Source organism: Cetorhinus maximus, chromosome 16 (assembly GCF_964194155.1).
Source record: "Cetorhinus maximus chromosome 16, sCetMax3.hap1.1, whole genome shotgun sequence".
Taxonomy (NCBI): domain Eukaryota; kingdom Metazoa; phylum Chordata; class Chondrichthyes; order Lamniformes; family Cetorhinidae; genus Cetorhinus; species Cetorhinus maximus.
In genome coordinates, this window is record NC_135894.1 from 70,356,845 (window position 1) to 70,371,828 (window position 14,984).

General features: G+C 48.2%; 1 protein-coding gene across 1 annotated transcript in view; it reads left to right on the top strand.

The window, feature by feature from the left end:
- Positions 1 to 14,984, top strand: part of LOC144691683 (suppressor of tumorigenicity 14 protein homolog) — a 117,311-nt gene that overhangs the window by 24,342 nt on the left and 77,985 nt on the right. Inside the window, exon 3 of the mRNA XM_078560014.1 lies at positions 3,808 to 3,905. Within this exon, the coding sequence (XP_078416140.1) occupies positions 3,808 to 3,905 (98 nt within the window). The remainder of the gene's footprint in view (positions 1 to 3,807; positions 3,906 to 14,984) is intronic.

Below are 14,984 nucleotides of genomic sequence, written 5' to 3' on the forward strand. Positions count from 1 at the left end.
GCCGATGGTGCTGTTGCTGCCGGTGTTGCTGCTGCTGCCGGTGTTGTTGCTGCTGCCGGTGTTGCTGCTGCTGCCGGTGTTGCTGCTGCTGCCGGTGTTGTTGCTGCTGCCAGTAGTGTTGCTGCTGCTGCCGATGGTGCTGTTGCTGCCGGTGTTGCTGCTGCTGCCGGTGTTGCTGCTGCTGCCGATGGTGTTGCTGCTGGTGCCGTTGGTGTTGTTGCTGCTGGTGTTGCTTCTGCTGCCATTGGCGTTGCTGCTGCTGCTGGTGTTACTGCTGCTACTGGGGTTGCTGCTGCTGCCGGTGACGCTGCTGCCGGTGACGCTGATGCTGGTGTTGCCGCTGCTGGTGTTGCTGTTGCCGCCGGTGTTGCTGCTGCTGCCGGTGGTGCTGCTGCTGCCTGTGTTGCTGCTGCTGCCTGTGTTGCTGCTGCTGCTGGTGTTGCTGCTGCTACCGGTGGTGTTGCTGCTACCGGTGGTGTTGCTGCTGCCGGTGGTGTTGCTGCTGCCGGTGGTGTTGCTGCTGCTGGTGGTGTTGCTGCTGCTGCCGGTGTTGCTGCTGCTGCCGGTGGTGTTGCTGCTGCAGCCGGTGGTGTTGTTGCTGCCTGTGGTGTTGCTGCTGCTGCTGCTGGTGTTGCTGCTGCCTGTGTTGCTGCTGCTGCCGGTGGTGTTGCTGCTGCCGGTGTTGCTGCTGTTGCCGGTGTTGCTGCTGTTGCCGGTGGTGTTGCTGCTGCCAGTGTTGCTACTGCTGCCAGTATCGTTGCTGCTGCCGGTGTTGCTGCTGCTGCCTGTGTTGCTGCTGCTGCAGGTGGTGTTGCTGCTGCCGGTGGTGTTGCTGCTGCTGCCGATGGTGCGGTTGCTGCCAGTGTTGCTTCTGCTGCCAGTGGTGTTGCTGCTGCCGGTGTCATTGCTGCTGCTGGTGGTGTTCCTGCTGCCTGTGTTGTTGCTGCTGCTGCCGGTGTTGGTACTGCTGCCAGTGTTGCTGCTGCTGGTGTTGCTGCTGCCGCCGGTGGTGCTGCTGCCGCCGGTGGTGCTGCTGCCGGTGGTGTTACTGCTGTCGGTGTTGTTGCTGCTGCTGGTGTTGCTGCTGCTGCTACCGGTGTTGCTGCTGCTGGTGTTGCTGCTGCTGCCGATGGTGTTCCTGCTGGTGCCGTTGGTGTTGCTGCTGGTGTTGTTGCTGCTGCCGGTGGTGTTGCTGCTGCTGCCGTTGGTGTTGCTGCTGCTGGTGTTGCTGCTGCCGGTGTTGCTGCTGCCCGTGTTGCTGCTGCTGCCGGTAGTTTTGCAGCTTCTGCTGCTGGTGTTGTTGCTGCTGGTGTTGTTGCTGCTGCTGGTGTTGCTGCTGCTGGTGTTGCTGCTGCTGCTACCGGTGTTGCTGCTGCTGCCGGTGGTGCTGCTGCCAGTGTTATTGCTGCTGCCAGTGTTGTTGCTGCTGCTGCTGGTGTTGTTGCTGCTGCCAGTGACGCTGCTGCTGCTGTTGTTGCTGCTGCTGGTGTTGCTGTTGCTGGTGTTACTGCTGCTGGTGTTGCTGCTGCTGCTACCGGCGTTGCTGCTGCTGCCGGTATTGCTGCTGCTGCCGATGGTGTTGCTGCTGGTGCCGTTGGTGTTGCTGCTGGTGTTGCTGCTGCTGGTGTTGCTGCTGCTGCCGGTGGTGTTGCTGCTGCTGCCGATGGTGTTGCTGCTGCTGCTGGTGTTGTTGCTGCTGCCGGTGTTGCTGCTGCCGGTGTTGCTGCTGCTGCCGGTGTTGCTGCTGCTGCCTGAGGTGCTGCTGCTGCCGGTGTTGCTGCTGCTGCCGGTGTTGCTGCTGCTGCCGGTGTTGCTGCTGCTGGTGGTGTTGCTGCTGCTGCCGGTGTTGCTGCTGCTGCCAGTGTTGTTGCTGCTGCCGGTGCTGCTGCTGCTGGTGGTGTTGCTGCTGCTGCCGGTGCTGCTGCTGCTGCCGGTGTTGCTGCTGCTGCCGGTGTTGCTGCTGCTGGTGGTGTTGCTGCTGCTGGTGGTGTTGCTGCTGCTGCCGGTGCTGCTGCTGCTGCCGGTGCTGCTGCTGCTGCCGGTGTTGCTGCTGCTGCCGGTGTTGCTGCTGCTGCCGGTGTTGCTGCTGCTGGTGGTGTTGCTGCTGCTGCCGGTGTTGCTGCTGCTGCCAGTGTTATTGCTGCTGCCGGTGTTGTCGCTGCTGCTGGTGTTGCTGCTGCTGACTGTGTTGTTGCTGCTGCCGGTGTTGCTGCTGCCGCCGGTTTTGCTGCTGCTGCCAGTGTTGCTGCTGCTGACTGTGTTGCTGCTGCTGCCGGTAGTGCTGCTGCTGACTGTGTTGCTGCTGCTGCCGGTGTTGTTGCTGCTGCTGCTGATGGTGCCGTTGCTGCCGGTGTTGCTTCTGCTGCCGGTGGTTTTGCTGGTGTTGCTGCTGCTGCTGGTGTTGTTGCTGCTGCCGTTGGTGTTGCTGCTGCCGGTGTTGTTGCTGCTGCTGCTGGTGGTGCTGCTGCCGGTGGTGTTGCTGCTGCCCGTGGTTTTGCTGCTTCTGCTGCTGGTGTTGCTGCTCCTGCTGCTGGTGTTGCTGCTTCTGCCGGTGTTACTACTGCTGGTGTTGATGCTGCTGCCGATGTTGCTGCTGGTGTTGCTGATCTTGTTCCTCATCTGAGGTCCAAGGTAAAACTCCATAAGTGACTCCCATGCTGATCTGAGGTTGATAGCTGGGAAGTTTGGATCAAATGCACTAAACTCTAAAAGTAGTAAAAGTGACCTCCAAAGTAATTTAAATCAATCCCAAAGCAGTGAAAGCACATTCTCAGAACAAGTGCCATGAGCAAAAGCTTTTCACCTAAGCAAGGAAGCAGCTGTGAGTGCTCAATATTTAGAGGAATTTGGGTGTTGATCAGATTAGAGAAAGATTGTAATTTGTGTGCCTCAGGCTAAGGCTGGATGTAGATTTTTTTTTGATATACATATTATAATAGTAGATACCTCATAGCAAATATTTTCTTTTACTATGAAGACATCAGGACTAGTCATTTACAGTCACTGAATGAGTTACATTTGTTTTTTGTTAAATGGCATTCTGGAAATTGTATTAGCGCTTTGGGATTTAAGTTCCACGAGTATTATTCTGTGAAAACCATAAATGCTTATCCTTTATTACCTTTTTTTTTATATTTCGATATTTAATTCTAGTTCCTTATCAGTTGTAAATTGGAGAATACACAGAAGATAATATACAAAATATACTAGTTGGAGCTAGATTCAGTCCAGGATAGAGGGAGTGGGGTTTGGTAGTGTGGGGGAAAGTTCCTTGCTTTTTCTCCAGTGTGAAAGACTTTAAAATTAGCAGCAGAAACTTGGATTGGAGTGTTGGAGGCAAACTGCTAATTAAACACCAAGGTGTCAGAGGAACAAGAACTAATCAGAATGCTTTCTGGGACAGACACGATCCAAAAAAATTGTTTGTTATTTTTAACTGACAGGTTTTTGTTTCTGGGGTTTTTCTAACATCTTGGAAATGCACCTTTTATCTTGAACTTATTTCCACACTGGGATGGTAGGGGGCAATTTCCTCTGTGCACTTCGCTATTGTGAATTTATAAACACCTTCTCCATAAATGGGTTTAAAATTTCACGGCCAAGGACACAGAAAATGTTGCGCCCCCCAGGCTTGTTCAGACTTTTAAGTTGTGTAGTTCAGAGAAGCTAGAATATCTTCAGTCAGTGACTTTTAATTGTAGTAAGATTTGGAAATTTGGATGTACTCTGCAAGAAATATCCATAAATCATTTTGCAAGTCAGTGTGATTGAAATGTATTTATTTATTCCTGTGCTTTTGATTTTCAGCCTGTGGTGGAACTATCACTGCTTATAATGGATCACTGGTCTCTCCATCTTATCCCAGGAACTACCCTCCAAATATCAATTGTCTTTGGACAATTACAGTAAGTAAAATAAAGATTACCAAATATCTATGTATAGGTTATACATAATTGGAACCTCACCATATGATGGTGTGGTTGTTTGCAGTTTATTTTGCTTCAACAGTAATGATGAGTGTCTTCACTGGCAGCGTGCCTATTTTATGTGGGTTTTTTTTCACATAATTCCTATCTTTCATTCTCCTGCTTTGTTATAATTGGATCAAAATATGAATTTGTTCTGTCTGCCTAACACTAGCTGTTTTCTTCATTGCCTAAAAGCTTTGCTGGATTTTCACCAAACTACCTCTCATCTAACTTTGTTCCTTTTAGTGTTGACAAACTGCAACATATACCCTTGTAGGTTCATGCGCCAAGAAACATGGAGTTGAAAACACAGCGGTTTTAACTTATCATTTACACCTATTCATTAGATAATTAATTTATTATATTTAAATGACTGTCCCTCAAGTGTTGTGTGGGTGCAGTCCACTCTGCATGGTTTGACCACTTTAACTCTTGAAATGTTGCAATGATTATGTGGCATGCCAAAAAATATCAAATGGCAGATTTTATGAATTAGCCCTCCCAGCACATGACATCAACAGAAAATTGTACAGGGTTTGCTGATCTCTACCCCAACCCAATTCAGAGCCATGCAATTAGGATCACCAAAGTGTTCATTGAGACAGATGTGAAATGTGCTGTAGTGCAAATGACCATGATTTTCAAATTTAACATTAAAATAATTAATTTACCGCAAGATTGGATTATGGCATGATGGTGTCAGTGCTTTATCAATCATTGTTACACAGGTTATTACAAACATAGGGGATTTGTTTTCTTTTAACAGAGTGTTGGTACCTCTTTAAAAATAGCGCCAAAAGCACAAATATATTTGTCAAAAAAGTTAAAATCATTTTTTCCATTACTCTCGTTGAGGTAAAATGATCCCTGGTAACTACCAAGGTTGTTCTCAATAGGTTAATGACACTTACTGTTTAGATTTGTGTTGAACCTAACCACTTAGCCAAAGTACCAATGAGACATGGATCAGAGAAAATTGACAGAGCAATCAAATTGAAGCATCTTCTGTTTGACAAACTCATTTGCTTGTAAACACACAACCCATTGCTATAAGTGGTGTTGAAAAACATTCCCTAAGGAAAAAACGATTGGTTCAGTTGTTTAATTATTGGTCTTTCTCCCAGAGGGGTGAGGTTCAAAACCAATCTAGGCTACTAGGATAAATGTCTTCTGGTTAGTGGTATATGTAAGAGTTCTTTCTATCTAAAGTTAGCTTTTGCTCTCTAAATCAGTTTTTCTTTTATTCATTCATGGGATGTGAGCATTGCTGGCAAAGTCAGCATTTATTGCCCATCTGTAATTGCCCCTTGAGAAGGTGATGGGGACTGCCACCTTGAACTGCTACAGTCCATATGCTCTAGGTACACCCACAATGCTGTTAGGGATGGACTTCCAGGATTTAACCCAGTGACAATGAAGGAATGACATTATAATTCCAAGTCAGAATGGTGTGTGATTTTCAAGGTAACTTGCAGGTAGTGGTGTTCTCATACACCTGCTACCTTATTCTTTAAGTGGTAAAGCTTGTGGGTTTGGAAGGTGCTTTCAAAGGAGGCTAGGTGAATTGTAGGTTGCATATGTTGCTACCACTGTGCGCTGATGGTGGAAGGTGTGAATATTTAATATGATGGATTGGCTGATCAAGTGGGCTTTTTTGTCATGGATAAAGTTGAGAACTTTGGGTATTGTTGGAGCTGCACTCATCCAGGTAAATGAAGAGTATTCCATCACACTCCTGAATTGTGCCTTGTAAATGGTAGACAGACTTTGTGCGAGTCAGGAGATGAGTTACTTGCTGCAAAATTCCCATCCTCTGACCTCCTCTTGTAGCCACATTATTTATATGACTGGTCCAGTTCAGTTTCTGGTCAATGGTAACTCCCAGGATTCAGCGATGATAATGCAATTGAATGTCAAGGGGAGATAGTTAGTTTCTCTGTTGTTGGAGATGGTCATTTCCCGGCACTTGTGTGGCACGACTGTTATGTGTCACTTATCAGTCCAAGCCTGAATGTTGTCCAGGTCTTGTTGCATATGGACACTGACTGCTTCAGCATCTGAGGAGTCTCAGATACCCTAAACATTGTGCAATCATCAGTGAATAGCCCCACTTCTGACCTTATGATGGAGGGAAAGTTACTGATGAAGCAGCTGAAGATGGTTGGGCCTTGAACACTACCCAGAGGAACTCCTGCAGCACTATCCTAATGTGCGTGGATTTATGGAACAAAACTGCACTTAATTCAGAGCTAGTTAACAAATGTGAGGATTGATGCTGAGTATGCTCTTCTGCAGTAGGGGCTTGAAGAATGTCACTGGGCACAGTGGAAAGTTTATTCCTCTGCATCTGGCTGTTCCAAAGCACACCCTACCTGGGAATGCTTGATGCTATCACTGGAGTACGAAAGTATTCCATTCCACAATATGAACTTTTCCAACATTGCCAAGCTAAAGGAAATGGCAATATCAAGATTTTGGCACATGGCTCACTATGACGTGTGGGTCTTCTCTTCTCCTTCCCTGAACTGAAGACAATAGCTTTTTAAAAGGGGAAGCTAAATCTGAGGGTTAAAACCAGGGGCAGAATGATTCCATATTTGCAGAAAGTGCAGTGGTGGGCAAGAGAAAGGACATTTACCCGTTGGCTGCAAAGGTGGTTTTTTGCGCCGTATCATCCCCCTCCTGCCTTATTAATAACGCATTCCTGGGAACCCCGCTGGGTCGCTGGCGGGGCAGCCTCTGATTCACCGGCCCCACCGTCACCTCAGGCCTTCAGTAAACCAGGCGCCACATTTAATGGCTGCCCCTGCACAGAGCTAGCACTCTTGAAGGGATAGGAAGCTGCTGGCTGCCAAAAGGAGGAAATATGCTGCTCCCAAATTTTGTGACGCCTCCCTCAAACAACTACAGGATGCAGTGGAGGCCTGTTGCAAAGTCCTCGACCCCCGCTCTGGGTGAAGACCAGCAAGCAAGGTCACCAATCCAGCATGGGAGACGGTGTTAGCGGTGGTCAGTGCCAACGCCCTGCAAAAGAGAACAGCCATCCAGTGTTGAAAGAGGATGAATGATCTCCTCAGTTTGGCCAGGCTGAGACACTCTTCTCATCACTCTCAACTCACACATTCACAAACCCATCACACATCCACAGGAATCTCACTCACTGCCAGTTCAAGGGACATCACCATTCAGTCTCTCTCACACAATTTCGTCTGCCCTGCGGATCATGTCCTCAGCCCATCCACCGCTCACCACCCACACATGCCTAACATCCTTATTACCTGGCCTGGCAGGCGTCCTGCTCACATTCTCCATATGTATTCATGCAGGACAACCTGGTACACAACAAAAGGGAGAGGTCGCAGACCAGTGAAGGAATACCTGACATCATGGTCCTAACAGACTTTGAAAATAGAGTCATCCCGCTGGCCGACAACGATCTGGACCATTCCTGTGCTGAAGGTGCTCTACCAAGTGAGGATCCAGCAGTGCAACATCCACCAGACAACCATACTGTGAGCCAGTAATACACTAATTATCTCTCCTTGCTTTTGTAGGCATATCTGGGAAGCAGCCAAGGTCCACGACCTGAAGACATCTCGAAAGAAGAAAGTGATGACACCCTCATTGAAGATCCACCACAGCACTCATCCACACCCTCCACCAGTGCAGAGACACACACCTCAGTGGGACCTAGCTTTAGAGTAGTCTTGCAGTTACAGTCTGAGCACATTGCACTGTCTGATCCACAGCAGGGAATTCCCAGATCCCTGGGACTTGGAGGACAGCTGGAGGACAGAAATCTGCTGAGTCTGAGTCAGTTGCTGGAGCTGCAAAGGCTCCAGCAGAGTTAAGAGTCAACCACATTGACTGTGGTTGTTGTGGGTCTGGAATCACATGTAGGCCAGACCATGTAAGGACAGCAGATTTCCTTCCTTTAAAGGAGGAATGTCTAGATGGGTTTTCACGACAATCAGCAATGGTTTCACAGTCATCACCAGACTTTTAATTCCAGATTTTTTCACCATCTGCCATGGTGGGATTTGAACCCTGGTCCCTAGAGCACCCTGGGTCACTGGAATACTAGTCCAATGACAATACCACTACACCACTGCCTCCCCTGTGTCTGCCTTCAGTCTGAGGTGATAGTGCTGGCATGCCAGCGCACTGAGGTCAACACTGGTAGGATGGAGGCTGCCATGGAGACCTTTGTCTAGGACCCCACTCCTGCACTGCTGCACAGGCTGAACTCCATCACTGACGCCATAGTTGATCTCCCACAGTGTGTATGCAAAAGGGGTGCGGGGCAGCTTGATCTCACTCCAGCTTCCTCTTCACCTCAAGGAGTCAGCCAGGGACCTTCAGGCACCCATAGGGTGGAGGATCAGCTGATGCACACCCCTGGGGCCATCCACCCAGGTGACTCTGGGAGTGCCTGGCTCACATGAATTCCCTCTTCCTGTGACCTCAGCAGCTGTAGCTCCACAGGCCAAAGAGGGTGCCACTGCCACACAACAGGACCCTGAAAGCAGGCTGGGGCCCTCCAGGTCTCGGCCCTCCAGAGGACGCCCTCCAAGGTCATCACAGACAGGGTGTAGGAGTCAGCAGGCTACCTCCACCTCCACTGACTATGTCGGGGGAGCACCAAGCTATAGCGGCAGGGTTAGGAAGGTTAAGTAAATGTAATTTCACCACATGGGTACAGGTGTAAATCACTTGTACATACTGTTAGCTATTGTAAATAAACTCCTAACAATGTCACCCTGTCTATGGCTCCTTGTTATGATGAGCAGTGTTCGTGTCAGTCTGAAGTGAAAGTTTGGTTCCTACAAAAGATAAAGGCAGGTGTCTCAGTCCAGGGCCTCCTCCCTATGCTTTGTATAACCTTCCCAGCATGCTGATGGTGCGCCTTCAGAGTCATTGGTTACATCAGTCATGCCTGCACCTAGATGGGGCTTATTATTGCTGCCAGACTGTCCTGGGCCAGCGGCACAGAGTTGTGTCATTCTCTCTCTATACTCTCAGCACCTGTGAGACTCCGTCTCATCAGCATCTGTGTCTGGTGATAGTGAGTTCATGAAGGGTTCAGTTCACCAAGAATACCATAGGATCAGGAAAAGTTAAAGTTTCCCTGCTGCATCTCCATGATATGACCCTGTTTGCAGAGTGCAAGCAAAGTGCTGTCAGCCAGACAGGAGTCACACATTCACATAAGCTATGTGAGGATCCATGGAGTGCCCCCACTGCATGCCATCATCATCCTCCTGTAATGTAGGGACTATGGGCATCCGTTGCTTCTCCGTGACAGGAGTCTTATCACAGAGGGCATGTGCGCTGTCATCAGCCAGATAGGAGTCAAACATTCACAGATGCAATGTGAGGAGTGTCCTCGCAACATGTCGTCATCATCCTCTACGAATCAAGCGGCTAGGAGGGCCTCCCGAGTGCACTTGCCTTGTCTGGACAATGTGATGGCCTCATTGCCATCATCCTGGATTTTGAGAACCTCCTCACCCTCAACCCTGTTGGTGCCCTCCTCATCAAAGGAGACGTGCAGCTCCTCCATCTCCTCTTCCGGCAGCTCCTTCCCCGATGCAGCGCCAGCTTGTAAAGGGCGCAGCAGGCGGCAACGATGATGTGTGACACTCTCTGTGGACTGTATTGCTGGGCTCCACCAGACCGGCCCAGGCACCGGAATCTCATCTTCAACTTCCCAATGGTTTGCTCCACCAATGTGCAAGTTGCAGCTTCAGCCTCGTTGTACCTACTCTCTGCTGCAGTCTGAGGCCACCGCATGGGTGTCATCAGCCACGTCCTCTGCAGGTAGCCCTTGTCCCCGAGGAGCCATCCCTGTGGATCTTGGAAGACGTCAGGGATCTGAGACCGACTGAGAATGTAGGAGCCATAGACATTCCCAGGGAATCATGCACAGACCTGCAGGATGTGTTTGCTGTGGTTGCAGACCAGCTGAACATTCAGCGAGTGGAAGCCCTTGCAGTTGATGTAGTTGACTGCCTGTTACCAAAGTGATCTAAGTGTCATGAGAGTGCAGTTGATGGAACCCTCCACCTGTGAAAAACCAGAGGTTTGCACAAATCCCAGCGCTCTTGCTTCCTGGCTTGCCTGATCCCAGGCGAAATGCACAAAGTTGTGTGCCTTTGCAAATATGGCGTCTATGACCTCCTGGATGCACTTGTGTACTGAGGCTTGTGAGAACCCGCAGAGGTCACCTGTGGTGCCCCGGAAGGAGCTACTGGCGTAAAAATTGAGCAACATGGTCACTTTCATGGCCACTGGCACCGGATGCCCTCCATGTCCCCATGGTGCCAAATCCTGCAGCACATGGCATATGTGACTGACCAGTTCCCTAGACATGCGCAGTCTTCGGCAACACTGGTTCTCAGTCATCTGCAGGAATGACAAGTGCCATCTTTAGACTCTGGGTCTGACAAGGCACCTATAAGCGACGGCTCTCTGTGGCTTTTCAGCATCGTAAACAAGTGCCCCAGTCACCCATTCTTCTTGAGGGTGCTGCTCCTCCCTCTGCACATCCAGGCACCTCTGTTGCTCTCTTCTCCTTTGTCTCCACTCCCTGTAAGCCATAAGGCATACAGCTAGGTCACCAGGCTCCACGCTCCTGATGTACCCCCCCTGCAGCATGCAAGAGAGAGACATGTGGGTTAGCATGGGTGTACTAAGAACCTCTCTTCGTCAAGCCTGAAGACCCCTTAACACATCCTGGAGAGTGCTGGCATTGACTTGGATGGCCAGAGTTTAGCACGCTGCATGGCTGCCCGAAACGCCACCCAACTCTGCCCCATTCCACCTGACCGATTGGCAGTAGCTTCACCCGCTGGATTGCATGCTGTGCTCTCAGCTCAGGCACAGGCATTCTCCTAACCCGCACTGCAAGGCTGTGCTGTTAGCTTGAACCATGGGGGAGACTGGTCCAAACCTGAATGAAGACATTACAAGGGGCTGTGAGCTCCTCCACCAGTGATTGCTCCACGGTCACTTTCACGAGGAGGTTGTACAACGTGCTCTGTCGTCCAATTGTTCTGTAGCCCCTAAAATGCTTATTAATTTGCAGTCTGTGCCCAAGGGGTGAAAAGTTCAGGAGCATTTGGTGGCACTTTCATCCCTCTGCGTTGCTTGAGTGGGCAGATAACGTAGAGGCCCAACTCCAAGCATGTCAATGTAGCAGTGCATGAACTCTCAGCTGCAGAAGAATGCTGACTTTATGCAAGGTTTCCCTAATGTGTGGCCACTTCCCTCCCCTCCCCCACATGTGGTTGTGCACTACCATCAGATCGTGCTGCCTTGCCGCTGCCGCCGTCTCCACCCCCCAACTCCTCCTCGCCCGAACCGCAGGGCAACCCTTGCCCCGGCACCGCACTGTCAGCCAGTCTGGAAAAAGCAACTTGCCTGTGCCGTCGTCTGAATGTGCGACACCTCTTCCTTGAAGTTGCACAGGCAACCCTCGCGATCGCTGCGCAAAGGCAGTGTGCACTCACCGCCTAGTTCCCCTCGAAGTTCAACTCACCAGGTGCACGCCTTTTAAATGCTGTTGTGAAACACGTTGGCATGACCAGATGATCCAGCATGGGGGGAATGATTCCGGCCGCCAGGAAAGATGATGAGATGCAAATGCATTGAAATTAGGTTTCCGACGTTGGACAGCGGGACAGGCAGGGTCATTGACAGACAGAGCGGACGATTGCAAACTGGTTCCTTAATGGCGTAAAACTGATTTTTGGCCTTCTCGCCATATTGTCCACTCACACCCGCCATGACGCCCGACGCCAACAGGAGCGGAAAATTCCGGTCCATGACTGGTAATTAGCTATACAGCTACAGTTTCAGAAGAGATATTTTCGTTAAAAGCCTCAAAACAACGGAGCTATTCCAAGGAGCTCTGTAAATCCTGTATGCCCATTTTCCTAAGCCCTACGTGGTGTGGACATGCTACAGTCATATAGGACAGAGAGGTCACAGTTCCTTTAAAAATCAAGCATGAATGTAATTTTCTCTTAGTCGCCTTGATGTATTTTTAAAGTAGTTTTGCAACAAAACCTGTATATCGAAAAACTGTCTTAAAAACCTGCCAAGCAGCATTTCTAAATCTACTTAGCTGTTTCATGTGGTTGACTGTGAACACTGCCAAAGACCCTCCTCAGTCTGTTGATGCATAGGGATTAGAAATTTAATACATCAAGGGTTTTTTTTAATCTCTTGTGGATTTCCTAAATGGAATTAATTTTCTTTTAGTAGCTGTAATTTGACTAATGCACTATAACCTGTAATGCAGTTTTAGTCTCAGATACTTAATACATTAAGGGCTCAATTTGGAGACCCTGGTGATGAATTGTTTTTCAAACCATGCAAAAAAACTCCCAACTAAAACTAGTTTTCATTCTAGATTTTTATAACATAAATATTTTTCTCAATATTTAAGAAGGTTGTTACAAAATATTAGCTTTGTATTCTGTGTCTGATTTGACACATTACTGTTACAAATGTAATGGTGCCAAAAATCTGAATTTCACCCAGCTACTGCTACAGTAAACTCAGTGAAAGAGTGGTGCAAAGGCCAGAAATTAGACAGCACGCAGATGCACTTAGTCCCATGCTGCCATAACTCTGTGCATGCCAAACAAGGTCACCTGTGCCTGAGTGATATGGCTGAGGAAGAGGCTTCCCAGGTATTTCCAGATTGGTACACCCAGTGATAAGAGTGTCTGCCAGCTGGCAGTAATGGAGCCAACCGCAGGGTCTAAGTCTGGGACTCGACCTGGACCGATGAGCTGCAATTTACAAGTTTCTAGGCTGGGAGTTCTGAAGGATTTAGGAGTTTCCCCTCACCTGTGAGCACCTAGGATACACTCCTAGTGGTGTGGGTACCTATCTAGGTTGTTGGAGAAAACTTTCCCCGCCCTCAGGAAATCTGCAATTTAGAAGCAGAGTTTTCCACCAGGTGCATCCAGGCACTTAAGCTGGGAAGTTGCCTGCATGTTATCAGAGCCAGGAAAATAATTCTAAATCAACATATGTATCGTCTCTGACATTCCACCTTCTCTTTTATTCAAAACCAATGCAACAAAAAACAACTGACTGGCAATATTTTGGAAAGTTTCTGGCCTACGGGACCAGACTTGGTGCTGCAGTTCCAACATGTGCCCAAATGGAACTGGTTCATGGACCTGATCAACATGCTCAATGTGACCTGCTTACATTGGTCATGTCTCCACAGGCAGCCATCAGTGTCACCGAGATGATCCTGGGAGGTGGGTTTGGAGTGGGCTGCAGGGAGCTGGTGGGAAAGCGGGGGTGAACTGTGACTCTGCTGGAGTTGGGTGAGCATTCCTTCTTCTTCTGGCTCCAAAGGATGAGGTTTTTAAAATATTTAAAAAAAATCCTTGCAGCTGGAGGCCACGGGCGATGCTGGAGAATCCTGAGCCTGGATATTATCGCTCGACCAGGATGCCTAAAAGAAGGTGCTATGAATTAAGCAGTGGGATCAACACTTGCAAAGTTTGAGCACAGACTGTCCCACTGCTAGATTGTTGTGCTTCGTGCTGCACTTGGCTTGACAACAGAATTGCATTGCATTACAAATCACTTTAGAATATGCTGGCCAGCTACATTCCAAAACCTGCTTCTTTCATCCGGTACACCCAGTAGAAATAAAGCTGGATCAAATATTCTGACTCAATAATTTTACTTTTTACATACAAGAATTAAGAAAGTGCAAATTATAGAAGGGCATTTGACTGATCATACCTACCACAATGTACATGCAATCTATCTTGTGAACCCTACTTCACTTATTTAATCTCTTAAAGAAAAGTCCTGTGTAAGTATTTTCAATGCTAATCAAAGGAAATACAGAACTATCCATCTTCCTGTCACCCCTGAACTATTTACCATCCAATTTGACAATTGTTGGTTGTGTAGCACTATTGCTTAGTTTCTTCCATTGGATAGCTTCATCATTTATGCCTTATTGGCAATCTTCAATTGCATTTTATGTAGCTTTAGATTTAAGCATCCCTCTAAGATCCATCTCAAGGGCATTTATAAAACTGAGCTACTCTACCTTAAATAGATCATGGTCGAGCAAGATCTCTGAATATTGTGTGCACTTTTAGCAAACTAAGCTCAAAAGGACATTAAAATATTGTAGAGAATTCAGGTTGAGCACTCTGCTGGGACACTGGCACCATGTGATGAAGAGTTTGTCAGAGCATATCTTATTTTTTCAGAAACAGAAAATTTAGGGTAAACATAATCTGAATAATATTGATGTATAGAGAACAGTAGCATAAAGGGTCCAGGAGTTTAGTGGTAATGTTACTGGACTAGTAATCCAGAGGCCCAGACTAAGGCTTTGGAGATGCAAGTTCAAATCCCATCACGGCTGTTGGTGAAATTTAATTTCAATTAATTAATAAATTTGGGGAAAAGTTAGTCTCAGTAATAGTGATGATGAAACTACCAGATTGTGGTAAAATCTAGTTCACTAATGTCCTATAGGGAATGAAATTTGCTGTCCTTACCCAGTCTGGCCTACATGTGACTCCAGACTCACAGCAATGAGGTTGACTCTTAATTATCCTCTGAAATGGCCTAGCAAACCACTCAATTGCATCAAACCACTACAGAAAAGTAAAAAAGTATAGGACCACCCAGCATTGACATAGTCAGCAGGTATGACAAAGGCACACCCTGCCCAGTCAACCCTGGCCCTCCTCACTAATCCTCCTCCAAAGTCTTCCTCACTAATCTGACAACTTGTGCCAAAATTGGAAGAGTTATCCCACAGAGTAATCAAACAACCGCCTGAAAGAGTCAAACTCACTGAATCTACCCTGCCAATGTCTAGATTCCTCTATCATCATCTGTGGGTAAGTCCTGTTCCACCAGCAGGACAGGGCCATTGTATGTGGTGGGACAATAGTGTACAGTAATGAGGAAGTGACCATGGGAGTCCTCAACATTGACTCTAGGCCCCATGAAGTC